This window comes from Peromyscus californicus, unplaced genomic scaffold, assembly GCF_007827085.1.
Source record: "Peromyscus californicus insignis strain IS unplaced genomic scaffold, ASM782708v3 Scaffold_4__1_contigs__length_199733344, whole genome shotgun sequence".
Classification (NCBI taxonomy): domain Eukaryota; kingdom Metazoa; phylum Chordata; class Mammalia; order Rodentia; family Cricetidae; genus Peromyscus; species Peromyscus californicus.
Window position 1 is genome coordinate 45,784,674 of NW_026294562.1, and position 21,162 is coordinate 45,805,835.

Below are 21,162 nucleotides of genomic sequence, written 5' to 3' on the forward strand. Positions count from 1 at the left end.
CTGGCTGTCTTCACAGTCAAACTTTATAGGAGCTAATGCTGCCAGTGGCTTTGACCCACACTTGAGAGGCATGAAGGGAGGATAGCTGTGAGAAGTTGGCCTGGTTATCAAGCCACCTGGGCTCTATTCAGCCTTGATGGGTGACTTTGGAGAAATTACTTAACTTCCATAAACCTTGAGGTCTATGAAGTAGGGCACCTGAGAGAATCCACATTAGAAGATCCAGAATCTGGCATACTGTGCCTGGCATGGACTCACCCTCTTTCTAGTGGCAGAGTGTTTAGGGTCCTTGTGGTAGTTTGATGTAACTGGCCCCTGTAATCTCATAAGGAGTGGCACTATTAGGAGGTGTGGCTTTGTTGGAGTGGGTATGGCCTTGTTGAAGGAAGTGTGTCACTGTGCGGGTGGGCTTTGAGGATACTGCCCAGTGGATCAGTTGACTTCCTGTTGCCTGTAAGATGTAGCACTCTCAACTCCAGCACCAGGTCTGCCTGCATGCTGCCATGCTCATCATGATGATGATAACAGACTGAACCTCTGAAACTGTAAGCCAGCCACCCCAATTAAATGTTTTACTTTCTAAGAGTTGCCATGGTCATGGTGTCTCTTCACAGCAATTGAAACCCTAAGACAGAAGTTGGTACCGGGAGTGGGCTATTGCTGTAACAGGCCTAACCATGTTTGTGTTTGGAGGAATTTGGACTTTGGTACTTTGGGTTATAAGAACAGTGGAATGTTTTAAGCATTGCTTAATGGGCCACACTAGTAGGAGCATGGATGACAGTGGGGCTGAGTGTGATTTGATGAACTGTCAGGGGCTCATTCAAGAGGTTCCAGAGGAGAAGAATTTAGCATGTTGCCTAGAGTTTTTTCTTGTGATATTTTGGTGAAGAAAGTGGCTGCCTTTTGCCCTTGTCCAAAGAGTCTGTCTGAGACTAAAGTGAAGAGTTTTGGATTAATTCCATTGACAGAAGAAACCTTAAAACAGTCTAGTATAGACTTTGTTGTATGGATATTAGTGTTAACTCTAATGAAGATATATAATGAAAATGAGCAAGATGAACAGGGTAAATTACAAAAAATAAATTTTGAGGAGAAAAAGAGTACCAGGAAGTAGAAGGGATCTAAATCCTGTGTTCAGAGAGATAAATGGATTAAAAAATGGAATAAAGGAGGTGGTGACCTCAGGGCAAGATCCTACCCAGCTAAATTTCCAATTTGTGGAAAGAAACCAAAGCTTAGAGCTGGGTGTGGTAGAGAATACCTTTAATCCCAGCACAGGGAAGGCAGATGTTGGCAGATCTCTGAGTCTGAGGCCAGCCATGTTCCAGCCCCAGTAAACAGCAGAATGTGGCAACTTTGGCCACATGATTCTGGGTTTAGAATTAAGAAATAGAAGAAAGGAGTTATGGAATAAAGCCACTAAGGCCAGATATATGTCAGTGTATCCCTGAGTGGAGGCCTAGGAGAGAGGCCATTACGTGAAGCTGTGAAGTTGAAGCCTGGCTTGCCTTGGAGAACCCAAGATGTTAGAGATGCCAGAGTAGTGGGATACCTGCTGAGGAGAGATGCTAACAGGGAGTGAAACCAGCCCAAGAGAAAGAAGTATATTGCACTCAAACCTGAATGGAGTTGGAGATCTAAGGAGCATTTTGACATCAGCATGGAGATGCAAAGTTTGAAGTTTGTCCAGCTGGTTTTTGGTCTTGCTTTGGTCACTATGCTCCTTTCCTCATGTTTTGGAATGGCAATGTATATTGGAAGTATGTGATCTGCTTTTTAATTTTGCTTTTAAAGTGGATTATAGTTAAGAGATTGTATGAGTCTCAGAAGAGACTTTGAAACAAGATTGGGACTGTTATTGACTATGGGGACTTCAGAAGTTGGACTAAATGCACTTTGCATTATGATATTGTTACAAGCTTATGGGGTCCAGGGAGTAGAATGTTATAGTTTGAATGTAATTGGTCCCCATAATCTCATAAGGAGTGGCATTATTAGGAGGTGTGGCTTTGTTGGAGTGGGTATGGCCTTGTTGGAGGAAGTGTGTCACTGTGGGGATAGGCTTTGAGGATTCCTATGCTCAGCATACCACCCAGTGTCTTAGTTTTCCTGTTGCCTGCAAGATGTAGGACTCTCAGCTCTAGCACTATATCTGCCTGCATGCTGCCATAGTCCCTGTTATGATGATAGTGGACTGAACCTCTGAACTGTAAGCCAGCCCCAGTGAAATGTTTTACTTTCTAAGAGTTACCATGGTCATGGTGTCTCTTCACAGCAATAAAAACCCAAATGGCCGGGCGGTGGTGGCGCACGCCTTTAATCCCAGCACTTGGGAGGCAGAGCCAGGTGGATCTCTGTGAGTTCGAGGCCAGCCTGGTCTCCAAAGTGAGTTCCAGGAAAGGCGCAAAGCTACACAGAGAAACCCTGTCTCGAAAAACCAAAAAAAAAAAAAAAAAAACCCAAATGAAGATAGTCCCCAAGCAGAGGTCTATGGAGTGGTGGAAAGTGTAGCTCTGTCCATGGATGCCACAGCTGATACCAAGGTGGAGACTGAAGGTGAAGGCATGTCAGCTGACAAACGCTCCTGGTACTTCCATTTCTACCCCGTTCTTCTGTTCTGGGCCTGCCCCTGTGGGTGACAGAGGTCTTCTAGAACTCATGCAGCCCTTTTGGGTATGTCTGTCACATTCTGGGATGAGGACAGCAGGATAGAAACAGTAACACTACTCATCATGATTTATTCTGATTACCATATACTTCACTTCTGTTTCTTATTTTCCAATTACTTTAGAACTTGGTTGGCAAAGAGATTTTTTTTTTTTAAATTAAGTTTCCCTTCTAGTTCATAAACAGGCTGTTTCCCCATGGTGTGTGTGTGTGTGTGTGTGTGTGTGTGTGTGTGTGTGTGTGTGTGTGTGTTACATACATATGGGGGCCAGAGGTTGATGCTGAGTGTCTTTCCTTAATCATGTTCTACCTGAAGCTCATCAGTTAAGCTGTATTTGCTGACCAACAAGGTTCAGATCTATCTTCATCCTCCAAGGACTGAGATTATTAGCACATACCACCATGCCAGCCTTTTATGTGGGCTCTGGGCATCCAAATTCAGATCCTCATGCATACACTGTAGGTACTTTAGTGACTGGCTGGTCCATCTCCCAAGTCCCATGGACTGTTATTCCTTTGTGCTTTATCCTTTGGTCCAGTGAGATTTCAAAAGTACTGCCTGGCCACTCAGCTTCACAGTCATTGTCATTAACTTTCACAGGAGGACAGGTTGCAGCTCACCAAACAGCCTAAGGTACTGGCCATGATCAGTCTCTAGCTCCCTATACTAGAGCCAGAGCCCCTGGATGCACAAGGTTTCTGGGTTATCTTGCAACTCAAATGTGATATTACTAACTACCAAGTACTTCTGTGGAGAAAGGAAGCTATTGCCATGTGAACTTCCGGGTACTTCTTGCCCAGTATCACAGTTCCAGGGTCAAGGCATAAAGTTATATCATGCTAGAGGGCAGCAAAGGCCACCTGAAGAGTATACATGCCACTTTTTCCTCAACGGAGGGAGAAGACAAACATACTGAGGGCTTTGAGGACTGATGTAGATGACAGGGATTTAATTTCATGCCAGTGTAGCTGGAGTTTTCCTGCCTGGCCCACAGTCTGGACAAATCTCTCACCCGCCAGTCCCAAGCCGCTCAAACCCGATCAAGTAAACACAGAGACTTATATTGGTTACAAACTGTATGGCCGTGGCAGGCTTCTTGTTAACTGTTCTTACAGCTTAAATTAATCCATTTCTATTAATCTATACCTTGCCACGTGGCTTGTGGCTTACCGGTACTTTACATCTTCCTTATCCTGATGGCGGCTGGCAGTGTCTCTTCCCTCAGCCTTCCACTTCCCAGCTCTATTCTCCTCCTTGTCCCGCCTATACTTCCTGCCTGGCCACGGACCAATCAGTGATTTATTTATTGACCAATCAGCAACACATTTGACATAAAGACCATCCCACAGTACTTCCCCTTTTCTTTTCTTAAAAAGGAAGGTTTTAACCTTTACACATCTCCAAAGTCAACTTGGTATATTTGGGAATTTGGGCGTAGCTTCTCTTACTACTTCCTGCTGGAGGGGGGCGCTGTATCTTATGGGGACACAAAGAATATTTTAGGATTATGGAGTAGTCCATGAGGTTGTATCGTCTGAGCCAGTTGCTTTGAAACGGTTCTGGATGTTGGATCATCTGGGCCATGGTGTCATCGGAGACCTTTCAGGGGGTCTTGGCTGGTCAAACCTGATGTGTCTTAATCTGGAACAAATCCATAGCCTCTGGCTTTCTGTGGGAACAAAAGCAGAATCTCCTTTCCAAAGCAACATATCCTTATATCCAAATTTTGAAGTCAAGGTACCTTTAAAATATACATTTTGGCATAACTCAACAGCTTTTGTAATCAAATGTTTTTCTTTAGTTACAAATATCAAAGAGAACATAATCCAGATTCTTTGTGTGGTAGCCATCTTTACGTGGCTTATTTTTTTATATTAGCTTGAGCCTATTGCTTTAAACTGCAGCCTTCTAAGCCTGAAACGGCGCTGGTGCTGTGGCTGCTGGCTCCGCCCACCTCAGCTTCCCAACATGGCGGCGGTATGCTTACCGCCAGCTCTGGGAGCCATCGTGGGTCTATGCTTTTATCCAAGCAGCGTGTAGCCCAGAAACCTCTTTTTTTGTTTTGTACTAGCAAAGGCTAAATCCACAATGTAGCTTAATGTGCCACTTGCAGAGGCCTCATTCCCGCCATATGGCGGCAGGTCGAGCGCGCACACTAGGAACCCACCAGTAGCTCAAACCGGCAGCTGCCGCTCATTTGAGAGAGACAATTAGGAAGCTGTTTTTAGCTCCGTTTTAGAATCCTTTTTCTCAGTTTTTAGGTGGAAACTCTTGCCACCACGTTGGACGCCATTTGTAGCTGGAGTTTTCCTGCCTGGCCCACAGTCTGGACAAATCTCTCACCCGCCAGTCCCAAGCCGCTCAAACCCGATCAAGTAAACACAGAGACTTATATTGGTTACAAACTGTATGGCCGTGGCAGGCTTCTTGTTAACTGTTCTTACAGCTTAAATTAATCCATTTCTATTAATCTATACCTTGCCACGTGGCTTGTGGCTTACCGGTACTTTACATCTTCCTTATCCTGATGGCGGCTGGCAGTGTCTCTTCCCTCAGCCTTCCACTTCCCAGCTCTATTCTCCTCCTTGTCCCGCCTATACTTCCTGCCTGGCCACGGACCAATCAGTGATTTATTTATTGACCAATCAGCAACACATTTGACATAAAGACCATCCCACAGTATGCCAGCTCATGTACATTCTAGTATATCAAGAGCTAACTTGACCTTGGAAAGAAAGACTCTCTTACTTAGGAGTAAGTATTAACACTGCAGAGGGCTCCACACATCAGCTAACCCAGATCATGAAGAGAAGGAAGGGAAGATGGAGTGGAAAGGAAGGGAGGGTGGAGGGCAAGGGAGGGGGAGGGGACAGGAGAGGAGAGTGAGAAGAGCGGGAGGGGAGGGAAGGGGAGAAACAATATCAAAGTGAAGGAAAGCCTCAACAGAACCCAGCAGGAAAGACAGATGGTCCATGTGAGCACAAAGCAGAACTGAAAAGTCTGGGGCAGGTGTTGTGGGGCACCAGGCAAGGGTGATGGTCTCACATACATGTTTTCATCAATCACTTCTACTGACTTCAACAAAAGGCAAGCAAGGTACCTTTGGCCAACTAGCTCTGTTTTAGCCAAACAATTAAGTAAATATGGTGATTAGTTTTAATTGTCAACGTGACCTAGAACCACCTAGGAAGAGAGACTCCAGGATTTCCTAGATCAAGATGGCCGGTGGGCATGCCTGTGAAGGATTTTTCTTAATTGAGTTAACCAAGGTGGGAAGACCCACTTTGAATATGGGTAGCAGCACTTCTTGAGCTGGGCCCTGGACTGTGTGTGAATTAACAAACAAAGCTGCCTAGTAAGTGTGCACACACTCATCTTTCTCTGCTCTAGGCTGTGCCTGTTATGTGACAAGCTGTTTCAAGTCCCCACTCCCTTGACTTCCTGATACAGTGGAGCTGACACACCTGGAACCGTGAGCGGAAATAAGCCCTTCGCCCCCTCAGCTGCTTTTGGCCAGGGTGTTTTCTCAGCAAAAGAAACAAAACCAGGACAACAAATAGCCACTCACACAAATGATTAGGAAATTAGAGGTGCTTAAAAAAAAAATCAGAACGACCAGTTATCTTCCTGTCCTTAATAAATGGTACACTCACACATGGGCAAATGGTTTCTAACCAGACACTATAAACGGCCAAGATAGACAAAGGTGTCCATATCTTTTTTACTAATTACAAGAAGAGCATGCCAACATATCTTAAAAATTGATTTAGGAAAAATACAAAGCAATTGATAAATGTGAAAATTATTTTACATTACTTTAGAGTGTTCTAAATTGTGCCTGACACAGTTTAGGGTCAGAAATCCTGATCAATCATTTGATTCCCTTGGAATCATTACTATGTCTCATTTGAAACAACCCTTCTCCATGCCATTGCCTCGAGAAAAGATCTTAACGTAGAAAGAAAGCTTGCTAGAGTCTTTTACCTGGGATACACTCATCTCAATTCAACCCAGGCAGGACTCCAAACCAACCCTAAGCAGGGAATTTAGCCCTTGGCTTGTGTTCATCAGGAAATCACTAGTGTTCAGAGAAGAGAGCCTGTGAAAAGGACCGACCCAAAAACCACCAGCAGCCACCACCACTCACAAACACCCACCACCTACCACCCACCATGACCCACCACCACTCACCACCCACCACCAGTCACCACCACCCACCACCAACCACCACCACCTTCCACCTACCACCACCATCCACCACCACCACCATTCTCCAACCACTACCACCCATCACCCACCATTACCCACCACCACCCACTACCATCACCATTCTCCAACCACTACCCACCACCACTCACCACCACTCACCATCACCCACCACCACTACCCACCACCACCACCCACCACCACCCACCACCACCACCACCACCACCTTCTAACCACTACCACCACTACCCCCCCCCACACACCAACAATCACCAGTACCCACCAACCACTACCACATACCAGCACCAAGCAGAACAGCTGTCATGGAGAAGCAGTTGTAAAGAGTTTGGGGTTAACATGAAATTTTATGATCATCATGGATATTGCTGTTTTCTTCAAATATTATTCAAGCGTGAGGGGAGCTCACATGTTCTCCTTCATATTTAGGATGATCATAAATTAGATTAAAATTATATAATTATCACCTCCCACACCAGTATGATCACTTGTAACCAGGTTATCAAAGTATTTTAAGGCAACTTCATAGAAGAAATTAAGGTACCCTACATTATGTAAATTAATGTTTCAATGTTCAATGGTCCTCATACTTTTTCGTTCGCCAATCAGGCTCAAAGGCTGTGAGGTTTAGTTGTAATGAAAAACACAGAGAAAGCCACTTGCTATCATCCTATTCTTTATTTCCCAGACTCACACACTTCAAGTGATAGCCACGTCCACCCTAGGGAGAACATGGATTAATCTAAACCTCTGCCTGGGATTCCAGTGGAGAATTTGTTGTTCTTACTATGACACCAGGTAGAACTCCAAGTTCTCAGTAAAAGTATACTGTGTGGTTTTTAATATCCAAGGGGACATGGGAAGCAGGGCCCTGAGGTTAACATTTAACTGAAAACCAGCAACTCTGGGCCGCAGCCCAAGTTAGAACATCGGCCTTGCTGTTCCCAAAGGTTTGCAGAACCCGACTTTTCAAATTGGATGAGGAAGTGGGACAGAAAAATATATTTAAACAGATGTTTTAGAAATTAGAAAATAAAGATCTTAAAATACCCTAAGCCCTGAGAAACTGTCCTGCTAAAATGTGACATAAATTTAAATTGACTGTGTTCCCTTAACTGTGCCCGGTCTCCTCACACAAGCTTTTAGGCACTTCTCAGGATCTGAGACCTGGAACTGTAGGTGGAGGTACATAGGTAATGTATGTGTATTTGTATGTATGTATGTATGTATGTATGAACATTGTGTGTGTGTGTGTGTGTGTGTGTGTGTGTGTGTGTACATGTATGTGTATGTGTGTTGGTCCTCAAGAGTCTTTGGAGTGTTAGGAAGATTTTGAGTTCAGCAATTGCTTCTAGTAAGAGGTCGATGCTCCCTGAAGGGAAAGTCAGCCTCCTACCTTTAGAGGCATTGTGCTCTAGATTATGTATCTGGAGTTTCTACTTGCTGAAATAATTGTTCAGTTAAGCCAAGGACAAAGGAAACCTTAATTGGCTTTTATTTCACAGTAATGAAACCTTTCCTTCATTTCTTATTGATGAATTTCTATTTTCCATTTCTTGGGGTGTATGTGTGTTTCCATAGCTGGGAATTTCCATGAGTTTCTATGACTTTCCCTATGTCTAGTTATTAACTCTTTTTTTAAAAACTTATTTCTTTATGGCTGTGACGAGCTCTCACTGGAGGTAAGTTACAGGAACCTGGGACACTGCACAGCTCCTGTAGGCTAGAGGGCAGGGAAGCAGCTGGGGATGGTGGCAACCTTCCCTAGTCCTAGGAAACACCAAATCCAGAAGCAAAGGGCTCATGAGAAGCTAGGTGGGTTGCCCTTAGGAGGCTCAGTTTCTAACTATCCAGGCAGGTCTGCAAACCTCAAGGATGAAAACATTTATTGCGAGACAAGACGGCCTGTGATGAGGCTTCCAAGCTCATAACGCCACAGACAGCACAAAGCATGGAACTCTTTTGGTTTCACTGAGAAGTCAAGAGGAAAATGAACAAATCTGGTGGACTATTTAGTCCAGGAGTCATACGTTCTAACATGTTTATAAAACACAACTGAGAGACGTTTATAAAAGTCGACACCTATCAAAAGAGTGAACAAATACATGTGAATCATGCCTCTAAAGGAAGTATGTGAGCTTTAAGAAAGTAACCAAGGCTATCTCTTAATTTTAAAAACAAGTTGGCTAAAAAATATAGCGATCTAAATTTCTTTAATAAGCAATCTTTCAAGCACAAAGCAAAGATTTCAACAAATCTGAGGTACAATGATCTCACGAGCACTCGAAACCCTCTGAAACAGCCTTTAGTTCACTTCCACATACTTTTAAGCATTCCCAGTTATGAAAACACACACACATGCATACACACACACACACACACACACACACACACACAAAGCCACACACAAGCACACGTGTACACACACACACACACAAGCCACACACAAGCACACGTGTACACACACACACACAAGCCACACACAAGCACACGTGTACACACACACACACACACACACACATTTCCCCCTACACACACAGCAAGACATGGAAAATAGAGAGGCGTATCCATCAATAAGAAATGAAGGAAAGGTTTCATTCTGTGAAATAAAAGCTAATTAAGGTTTTCTTTGTCCTTGGTTTAACTGAACAATTATTTCAAGTTATCCAGTATATTGTAAAGAAGATAGCACAGGATAGGGAAGTATGTAGCTGAGGCTGGCCCAGAACTTGCTATGCAGTCCAGGATGGCCTCTGACTGATAATCGCCCTGCCCCCCGCTTCCCAAGGGCTGGGGTTACAGGCCTGCACCACTACAGCCAGTCCAGTCGGATTTTCATTTTATGTCTTAAACATGGGACTTTATTACAGTTTCATATTCAGATTCAGGACTAGCTCACAGAGAAAGTTATTAGAATTAATAACAGACAACAGAAAGACAATAAGGAAAGGATGGAAGAAAATGACCTAAACAAGTAATAGAATAAAACAGAAGTCCATTTTTGGTTTTGAGTTTGTCCACTAATCAACTTATGTCACTCAGGTACAATTCAATCTGGAAAGCACTGATTTGGCTCATGTACCCTGCACACAGCGAAGACTGCACTGTTGAACAGTACTGCCACTAAGTATCATGTCTATATAGAATTTCAAAGTGCAATCTTTAAAAAAAAAACAAACTGATATTTTCTTTTATTTATTTATTTTTATATACATTGGTATTTTGCCTATGAGCATGTCTGTGTGAGGGTGTCGGATCCAGTAGAACTGGAGTTACAGACAGTTGTGAGCTGCCATGTCGGTGCTGGGCACTTAACCTGGGTCCTCTGGAAGTGCAGTCAGTGCTCTTAAATGCTTGCCATCTCTCCAGCCCCTCAAAGGGCAATCTTACTTGCAAATGGTGTCACTAGGAGGTAATTAAGGTCATCCTTGATTACAAGTGGCCTTATAAGAGGCAAATTTGAACGCGGACAGAGAGGACACCACTATGTAAGTACACAGATACACAGGGGCATGATGTGTTGACAGATATAGACACTGGAGTAACACGTGGACAAGCCAACATGGGCCACAGGCTTCTAATAACCAGACTCCAGGGGGAAGTGGATTTCTTCACAGCACCTCCAGTTGGTACCAATTAACCTTGACTTTTAGCATCCAGAGTTGTAAGAGATCTTGTTTCTAGGCACCCTGATTGAGGTATGTTGTCACTGCAGCCCAAGAAATGAATACAGACCACCATAATGCAGAGATGGCCTATGGAAAAGAGTGGAGACCAAGGAGCAAGAGAAAGTGATGGAATGTCAGAGCCCCATAAAACCTTTTTATTTAAAGTATGAACTCAGAGCACTTGTAAGAGACCATGAGGAAAACCAAACAAAAGCTGAAACCTAGAGGTCTTGACTACCAAATCTGATTAGGTTTCACAAACACATATCTCCAAGGGAAGCAAAACTGGTTACACCTGAGCCTTCTCATCAGTTGTTCTGTTTGTAAACCCACCCCTGAACCCCAGGCTTCAACCAACTACCCTTCTTCTATGACCAACAAAGAAACTGCAGCCTACAGCCAGGGAAAACAAGATGAAGAAAATCACCAGGAGGCCGTTTCCTCCTCATTTCCTCTCTGAAAGAATCTGAAATCTACACAGAAAGCCTGATTTTAGGATGCTACGTAGGGTGTCGATGGACTATGCTCTTTCAAAAGATGACACATGTACTGAAAAGCAATGGATGTGAGCGTCATCACCGTCAGGTCCACAACATCCCAAGTGACTTAGCATGCACCTCCCACTTTTCTGCATATTAGCTCACCCTACATGCTTCTAGTACAACTGTTGGAAGTTGAAACTGTAGTCAAGACATAGTCCTTCATGTGACCTTTGAGACTATAAGGAAATAATAGTAAATAAGTGAGTTGAACCAACAATGTGAAGGTATCAACAATTTGGGGCATATTGTGTACTAAGTAAAAAATTGCCAATAAGTAGAATTTTAAGTTCTTTAGTTGCTTTGAAATATTCTCAGTCATATATAGACGATACACATGAGTACAGGTGCCACAGTTGCTGATAAAATTATCCATCGGAAAGTTCATACAGCTCTGCACTGTTAGCATCAACATCATTTTTTAAATAGATTCATGAGAGTTTCATTTGACACAGAATCATTTTACCACCACGCCATTCATGATACAGTATTGATTATTTGAAATAAAAACATTTTTTCATTTTTAAAAGTCAGGGTGTTACTATGTAGCCCAGGCTGGCCTTAAACCCACAGTCCTGCTGCCTCTCTCTTCCAGGTGCTAGAATTATAGGAACCCGGCTAAACTCTTATTTCTAATCTGGACTCAAAATAAACTCCAATCTGTTCCAGTGTAGTCCGGGCAATCCTATTTGCCTCCTCCACTTTTCTTGCCTTTTCTTTTCCCTTCATTCAATGGGAGATTTGCATCACTAATGACCAATGGTGACAGGCAGAAAGCAAATATCAGCTTGGAGGGCTCACATCATGGGAGCACTTTGCTAGCTTGGACATCAGAACCGCTTTCATAAAATGTGGCGCACGCCTTTAATCCCAGCACTCGGGAGGCAGAGCCAGGCGGATCTCTGTGAGTTCGAGGCCAGCCTGGGCTACCAAGTGAGTCCCAGGAAAGGCGCAAAGCTACACAGAGAAACCCTGTCTCGAAAAACAAAAAAATAAAATAAAATAAAATAAAATAAAAAAATGTCACTTAGTTCCCAAGAAGGGCCGGCTCCCAACACCAACAAACGTCACCAATTTCTCTCAGTAGTCTACAGTGAATTAGTGAAAATGTTTTCTGAGACTGAGAATTCTTGAAAAGCTAGATACTGTAAAACCAGCATCTAGCATCATTTTCCCCACTGAGGCAAACAATGGGTCTCTCGGCTCCACTGAAAAATGGCATCTTCTTTTTCTAGTCCCTGAAATGAGCAACCTCAACAAACGCCACATAACACCACAACCTCACTTCCTACGGAAAATTTCTGGCAGACAGAAGACCAGCAGGACTAACTAAATCCATCACACACCCCAAGTAGCTCTTCCACTACTAAGGGCCTCGAGTACTTGGCATCCAATCAAAGCACTTAGCAAAGCTTTTTGTTCAAAGACTTTCGCTGACCCCAATAGAAAGGCGTGCATTCACAGATAGAGCCAACACTCCCAAGCACGGTACCTTATTCTGCTCACACACGTATTGTATTCTCAGGGTGTCCATTGCTCTGATCATGGCTTGCATGGCGGTGAATATGTTTTGGTAAACCAGCTTCGTGAAGCCCCTTCTGTCTTCATCACTGTAGCCAGACCCATGGATTATCCTCATTTGCTTGATAAAAGTGCTCTTCCCACTTTCACCAGTTCCTAGGATTAAAACAAGGAGTGAAGAACAGTTAGCAGACAGACTCCCGACCTGGAACCCTGGTAGCATTAGTCCACACTGTGGGTAACAGGGTGGTGGGATGGGCTTACCAAGAGTCTACCAGAAGCTTATGAGGCAGTACATCCTGAGCCCCAGGACATGCCTTCCCATCTTCCTTTCCTCAAGTCTTTGAAGCAAGAACCCTGTCCGACCATCCTGAACCCGAAGGCTTTGCTGCAGTCTCAGTTATGTGAAGTGTCTGTATGATTGCTGTTGTTAATGTTCCAGTCTGTATTTTAGGAGGTCTCTAAAACTCCTAACACCGGCCTGTGGCACCAAGAAGCATAAATCATTGAACTATCCCATTAATCTTTAATATACAGAGAAATTCAGACATGACATACAGAAAACAGGATGGCAGGATTTCATATTTCTCTCAGATTGAGATTCTGCTAAAAAGGTAGTAAAAATATTTATACAAGGAAGCTCAAATACTTTCTAATATTGTCTGTGATAAATGGAATCAATTATATGAGATATTCATGGTTCATTTCCAAATCTACATGTTGCTTTAAAACTTTTACTAACAGTTTAGTTAATAAGGTTTCCAGTTGAAATGGAGGAGAAACTATCTCCAAACTAAAATTATTCACACTATATACTGTGGTGGTACTGTGTTCCCCAAAATATTGTGTACTCTAATAAACTTATCTGGGGTCAGAGAACAGAAAAGCTACTAGATACTTAGGATAGGCAGTGGTAGCACATGCCTTTAATCCTAGCATTCCAGAGGCAGAAATCCCTCTGTTCAAAGATACAGCCAAGCATGGTAACTCACGCCTTTAATCCCAGGGAGTGATGGTAGAAAGCAGAAAGGTATATAAGGCATGAGGACCAGAAACTAGAAGCATTTGGCTGGTTAAGCTTTCAGGCTTCTAGCAGCACAGTTCAGCTGAGAGCCATTAGGATATGAGGACACAGAGGCTTCCAGTCTGAGGAAACAAGACCAGCTGAGAAGTTGGCCAGGTGAGGTTAGCTGTGGCTTGTTCTGTCTCTCTGATCTTCCAGTGTTCACCCCAATAACTGGCCTCAGGTTTGATTTTATTAATAAGAACTGTTAAGATTCCTGCTACAATATACCCTTTAAATGAATGTACTTTACAAAGTGCAAATTACATTTTATAATGTTACAAAAAGAAAATAGTTATCTAATAGTATTTCTGTCAAAAGAAAATATTATGTAAAAAATCTCAACTGAAACATAAAATTTGCCACAACAAAGGCCACAGATTATTTTTCATGAAATGATTAATTAATTGTGACTCTGTATAGTCACTCACTTTTCAGTATCTCAACAGAATACCCAGATTACACAATTGTCATCAAATTCTATCTCTGGTACCTTGTTGACTCTTAGTCACATTAATACCATGTTGGACATTTTTTTCCCTACATTTTACTTATAGAGATGTGTTTTCCAGAGTAGGAGACTAGAATAAATCATAGTTACTAACTTGATTAAAATTAGTGCTGTTTAAACTTACTTGGGCTTTCCTCTATACCTTACCAGGGCTCTGAAAGCTATGAGTAAGACCTGTAATGAAGGCCCGAGTGAGACAAAACGTTTAAGTATCTTATAATTCTTCTGATAAAAACAAATATCTAGGATTGATTTTGTCCAACACATACTTATTCTTCCGTTTGTTTCTTCACTAAAGCCTCCATGTATTCCCTTCCCCTCAAAAGGACAGACAAAGGTGGATAGGAAAGCCTGGTGGTGTGGGCCCCCCAGCCTTGGCAGCCTCTCCTTACAGCACACTTCTTCAGCACTCCCTACTCCAGCCACACTAGCCTGCTCTCAGATGAACTCTCCTTGAGCCCTTCACACAGGCCGATCCCTCCTCCTGGCCTTTATTCTTGGCCTTGCCTGCCCTTCCTGATCAGGTCAAGTTTAGTACCCAGGGAATAGCCCTCCCCACGATTTTGATGGATTTTCTCGCATGGGTTAAGTTAATCAAGATACTCCCTCCCAGCTGTTATCACAGGCTAGCCTTAATCTGGACAATCTCTCACAGGTATACCTGAAGGCCTGTCCCCTCCATGTCAAATTGATAATACTAAACATCACACCAATGCTGACTTTCTTGGTGCCTGGTATCATACCTGACATTTGGTACCATATTTATTAAGATAAATATTGAGCAGTGCTTCATGTCAGTTGTCTTCCCCTCTCACTGTCCACCTAATTTTCTGAGTCAGGGTCTCTCACAGAATAGGCATTTCCTGGAACTGGCTAAGCTAGCTGGTGGCCCAGTAAGTTTCAGACTTCTATCTGCTCCACCTTCCCAGCTCTGGGATCTTAGCCTTGTGCCACCTTGCTGGCTTTTTACATGGGTGCTGGACATATGAATTCAGGTTTTTATACTTATACAGCAAGTACTGTATTGACTGAATCATCTCCCCAGGTCCCTTCTTAATGATCTTTAACTGTACAGTTCATCCCAGTCATGTTAAATAATTCAGTGTTGTGCAATCAATTGTCAGACCCTTTTAATCTTACAAAACTGAACCCCACCCCCAGCCCCAGCCCAGGTAAACACCCTTCCTTTCTGCTTTGTCAATCTGACTATTCTTGACACCTACTCTCCATGAAGTTATACTCTCTTCGTTCTTTTGTGGCTGGCTTAGTTCAGTTAGCATCCTCAAGGTGTGTCCATGTTACAGGGTACTCAGCAGTCCTTTTCTGAATAGCGTATCTCTGAATTTTTCAAATACAAGGTATTTTAAAAATCCACCAAGTTGCAACTACCTAACACCACCTAACATATGGGAAAGTAGGATATGTCAATTTTCTGTGCCCAGCCCTGTGTTCCAGGTGTGTTACAGGACTCCAACCACATAGATAAGCAAAGATAAACCCTAGAAGGAGCCACAATCTGATATTCAATGACCTCTTCTGAGTGCTAACTGAATGCTGATACTGACAAATATTAAAGTAGTCGCTATGCTGGGGTCTCTATACAAATCGTCTCCTTTAATCTTCAAACCACTCTGTGAAATAAGTATTGATGTCCACAGTATGGAGCTAAGACACCTGGGATATGAGAGCTGAGTAGAAGGAAGATAAGCCCTTAAAACTGACTCTACACGGGCATGGGGAGCTTCCCATGAAGGTTTATAGCACATCCCAGCAGTATCTGAGCAGGGTGTATCTGCAAGATGGTGGCCTGGCTGGGGTTTACATAGTGTGTGACTGGATTTAAAATTTGACTGGTTATGTAAAGTCTGCAAGCACACATAGTTAACAAGCCCTGAAATTGATTCACTTGAACTCCACTGACAGGCTCTACCGTCAGAGAAGATCTGGCTCATATACCAAAGACCTAGTGACATTAGCCTAATCAGGTCAAATTTTAAATTCTTCCCAAGATTATGGTATTCTCTGTTACCCAGCAGGTCTGAGCCTCCGGTCCACTGTCAGTTCATCCCAAACAAACATTAGTAGTCCTGCGTTTTACAGATGAAGAAGCCAATGTGATCATGGAAATTATGTAACTGCTTCAAAGGAGCTGTAACTGTGACCTTGAAGCCAGAAAACTCACTCAAGACCGCCTGAAATTCTGCAGCAAGATAAGGAAGTTCCCAGTAGCAGAGGTCATTCTCTCACACACGGCCAAAGCCAGTCACAGACACTTAATATTAAAACTATTCTAAACATTTTTTTAAATGGCCAAATGAGAAAAGCACTTAACAATATCATTAGTTTAAAATACTCTTTAAATATTTGGTTTCAAATGGTAATTGTTCAGTTAAACACACACACACACACACACACACACACACACACACACGACAAAATAAGATAGGTTGGAGGCAAAGAAGAGACTGAATGACACCGACTACTGAAAGCCAAGATCAAGAAAACCTAGAAGCCATTTGGTGGGCATGCTCTTGCTCTCACTAAAGCTGCCATACAACCCAGCTGGTGCTGTCTCTCTCCAGAAGAGAAACTAAGAGCCATAATGACTAAGCAGGTTGTTCAAGTTTGAACAGCACGTGAGTGCTGGCCTGGCTCTGAATCTAGGTCTGCACGGATACACGCTCTTCCCGTGACCATTTGGTACTTTCCTCAACCAAGGGTCTCTTTCCTACACAAACTGAGATTACGACAGGAGATGCTTCCTTCCTCTTCCAGCCCGCAGAGCTGTCCCGGAGCTGAGATGGCTCCAGCAGCAGGGAGCAGCAGGCAAGAGCCTGTGAGGATAAGTAAGGACATCATGTTCTCTGTCATGGCAGCTGTGGCCAGGGCTGCAGGGACTGATCAGCTCAAGCCAAGGATCTGAGCTGATCCATTTACCTGTTCCAAACAGAAACTCCACAAGTGGGCTTCCAGCATACATTCATTCATTTATTTATTCAGGGAAGATTTTTTTAAAAAGTACCCAGAGGCAAGATTCTGGGAATGAAAACTATAAGTGGTTTTTCCTGGGTGATTTTTAATTGAAGAGTAGATGGCTTAGCTCCCCCACCCCCACTGTCCCCACTCCTCTTTAGTCAATTACCTTCTAAAACATGGGTTTGGGACCATGCTGTTGGGCTAAATGTGTCCCTCCAGAATGAGGCTGCTGGAGCTCCTCCTGAGAATGGAGAAGAGAAGGAATCCCCAGTTCACAGCAGATTTTTGGTCCAAATAGGGACCAAGCATTTTGACAGGAAAATGAAATTTTGGTGTCCAGATTACCAAAGATTCCTCAGGTATGATGAGGGTCTCATCCCAGGAGGCTTTCCACCCAGATTCAGCATGTGGCGACACAGAAGAGGAGAAGAGTCAATTAGCAATTCCACTTACAGATTCAGTTTTCAATATAAATAAGGGAAATGGCACTTCTCCATTTCATTTCCATTTTTTCATTTTTCATATTTGAAAATAAAATTCAATAATGGCTATTAGAGTCATAAGCCACTAAATGACATCCCAGTCAAGAAAGGAATACCAGTGTGCACAATGTGTGTCATATATGGTGAACTATATCAAATATCCATGTACATGACAGATTCTAAGATTATAAAGAAACCGAAAAATTCCCATCATGCTGTATTGTCACTATTTATGGTTGAGATATGCTCAGTTACACAAATACCACTGTGTTACAATTGCCTGCAGTATTCAGGACAGTGATATGTTGCATAGATTTGCAGTCTGTACACATGGCCTAGGCATGAAGAAGCTGTATCATCTAGGCTTGTGTAAGTATACTCTATTGTGTTTGCACAATGGCAAAACTGCCTAATGTGTTTTCCAGAACATAGGGCCATCATTAAGTTAGGCATGCCTGTAGTTTTCAGCTCTTATCAGTATCAAGAGCCCGCTTGTGTGAGCTGCTTGTTTATCATCATCTCACTGCAACTGCAATAATCCTTCTGTACACTGTGAAGATGTGTTGCTCTCATTGTTAATAAAAATATGATTGGCTGATGGCTAGGCAGGATTTTCAGGGCAGAGAGAATGCTGGGGAGATGAAGGGCAGAGTTGGAGGAGACACCTTAAGATGCAGAGCGAGCAGGATGGGCAGTACATAGATGAGGTAAACAAGTCTTGGGGCAGCACATAGACTAATAGAAATGGGTTAATTTAAGTTATAAGAGCTAGCTAAAAACAAGCCTAAGCTATTGGCTGACCTTTCATAATAAGAAGTCTCCGTGTGGTTATTTGGGAACTGGCTGGCGGGACAGAAAAGTCTGCCTACAGCCCTCCATAATAAAGTCAATGGATAACTGCTGGCAAGACACTCAGGCAAGTAACAGATTCACCAAAGGACCTCCTATGCCTTTCTGTCACCTACTGCTGACCTTTCAGCAGGGGACCATCGAAATCTCCCAAGTCTCTAGTTGTGAAGCTCTGCTTCGGGGCCTTTGTCCCTTTTCCCTTTAAACAAGTATTTGACCTGGACACTCAGCACCGGGTAAACGGACATGTGTCTCCTGCTCTTCCACCATGTACAGACTCCCCACCGACTGGGGTGAGGGTTGTGTGCTTCTGGCCTTGCAGGGATGGGAGCTTTTCTACAGTAGTGCTCTTGACTTTACTGCCCAGTAGTGTCTCCTAAGCTCAGTCCCTTGAGTATCAATATTGTGATTTTGGCATATCCATATGACACCTGTTTGATTACCTAGTATTTTGCTTCATCTATTGTTCAAATAAGTTTTTATGAGCTATGAAAGTCCTGTATTGTATGTGAAAAATCAAATGAAACATAATAAAACCTACGGCTTTGCAATATTCCATCAGAAACAGTTCTCCTCTTCCCAGTTCTATAGGGGCTACAATTTGTGAACCAGTCACAAAGGATTGCCCTTTGTAGATGGAATTAACCCTTCTACTTTTCATCCAAAGTTCTCTCCTAGTCCCTCACCCTGCTCTCTCTAGAGGCCTCTGAAATTCCACCCAGGACTCTCACCTAGATACAAAATAGCAAGGTTAGAAACTCTCGAAACTGAAAAGGGGCCAACAAAAACACCCAAACCCACTAAGACACTGCACCTCCAGAACTGAAAAAGCAATACAAGGTTAGAGCTTTAATTTAATTTCAAATAGTACAGGGAGATTCATTGTGGGAGTAGGGGGTGGCAAAAAAGTCGCTTTTAGGAGCCAGGAGGGACCGGGGGCCAAAGCAAAATAAACCCTTTGGATGACAGACAAAAGATATCTAAACAGAAAATCAATTGTTCTAGAATTTAGCCAGAATCCAGAAAGACTGATTCCCCTAGGGATAAGGCAAGGAGCTAATGAAGCTGTGGAGACAGACAGTGGCCTAAGGTGTTTCCTGGCCCGGCAAGACCCGCCTCCCGGAAGGCAGTGTTCTCAGCTCAGGGTTAGAGCAGACAGACAGTAAAACAAAGCTCACAAAAGTGAAGACAGATGGGAATGTCATCTAACTTACAGGACCATGAACAGGCTGAAAGGGTATGGACATGTGCAATGTGACCACCAAGTGGGCTCTCTATGAACAGGGACCTTATTTCTCTTGACAGGGGACACACTGGTAACCTACAATCTATTCATAAACGGATATTTGAGGATTATGGCCCTCCAAGGTGATTCCCTTTTGGGAAGCAGTAGGGAGTGGGTTGTCTAGAGTGAAGGACCTTTTGGAGATACACAGCCAGCTTTCCCAAAGCAGGTGCCTGCTGCCCGGCTTTCTGATGAAGACCTGGTGCCGGGCACACTGTGGAGCTCAGGTTCTGTGTCAAGCCTTTTGTGGAGTTCAGATAAATAAACTCAGAAAATGCCTTGGGTCATCGTTAAGCTGCAGTATTTCTCCTGCGGTGGCCTGCCCAGGCGACAATGTTGTAACTTTGTTTGGTCTGCTCCAGCTTGGGCTGACGTTGGGCAGTGGAAATTTCTGCAGCTGAACAGGCTACTATGCTAGAGCTTGTCATTCAGCAGATATGGGTTTATGAGAAAAGATGGCAAATTCTGGGGAAAGAACTCCCCAAGTGCAAAGCAGAACCCATGGGGCGGAGGAGTCACCAAAATGCACGTTCTCTGCCTTTCCTCAGCCAAGTTTCACTGGCCTCGGGAAGAGCCTGGGAATATGTATTTGTGGCCAGTATTCTAGGGGTTTCTGTGGGTTGGATAGAAAGACTGCTCCAGGGCCCTTCTGAAAGGAATCCCTGATGGACTCCACCTGGGGCAGAAATGCTTCAGCTGCTATATCATGTCCAGTTGAGTTGGTGGGTTTTTCTACCAAGTTCCAAATTCATTACTTCATGAATAAATATCCTGGACCCCCAAGCTCTACTTTTACATTTCCAGGGAGAAAATATTTTGAAAGAAGCAATCAGATCCACTTATTCAATTCTGCCCGAGCCTCACGTCACCATCAAAACCATGGCACCTCCCCTAGCTCCTGTTGCCATGTTAAAGGACTTGCTGTTTTTAACCATAAAAGGAGGCAGTGATGTCTTGTGCAACACTGGACGGGAAGCAAATGGAGACAGGTTCACGGCCACCCTCTGAGCAAAAGAAGTTAACACGAGGCTCTTAAGACAAAAAAGGGGATGTTGAAAGAAATTAAATGATGAAACCTAAAAGGCAGGTTGAGACTTTAAAAAAAAATGGAGAATTCAAAATACACTGTATCACACTTGATCTTTTGGATTTATTAAAATGCTCAATTATCTTTATGGACAAGACAAGAAAAGCCATGCTTCTAAGCACAGCAACTCCTCCCAGAGATAGATGTCACATCCATGGACTCAATCAACTATGGAGGAGAGATATTTTTTAAAACTTCCTCTAGGGCCAACAAGGTACCCACCAAAAAGCTAACGTGCGGGACAAAAGGCCTGATGACTTCAGTTCTGTCTCTGGAACCTGCAGGG

The 21,162-nt window shown here is 43.4% G+C and overlaps 1 protein-coding gene across 1 annotated transcript in view; it reads right to left on the reverse strand.

The window, feature by feature from the left end:
• Gna14 (G protein subunit alpha 14) overlaps positions 1-21,162 on the reverse strand; it is a 165,305-nt gene that overhangs the window by 48,811 nt on the left and 95,332 nt on the right. The window contains exon 2 of the mRNA XM_052713825.1: positions 12,595-12,779. Within this exon, the coding sequence (XP_052569785.1) occupies positions 12,595-12,779 (185 nt within the window). The remainder of the gene's footprint in view (positions 1-12,594; positions 12,780-21,162) is intronic.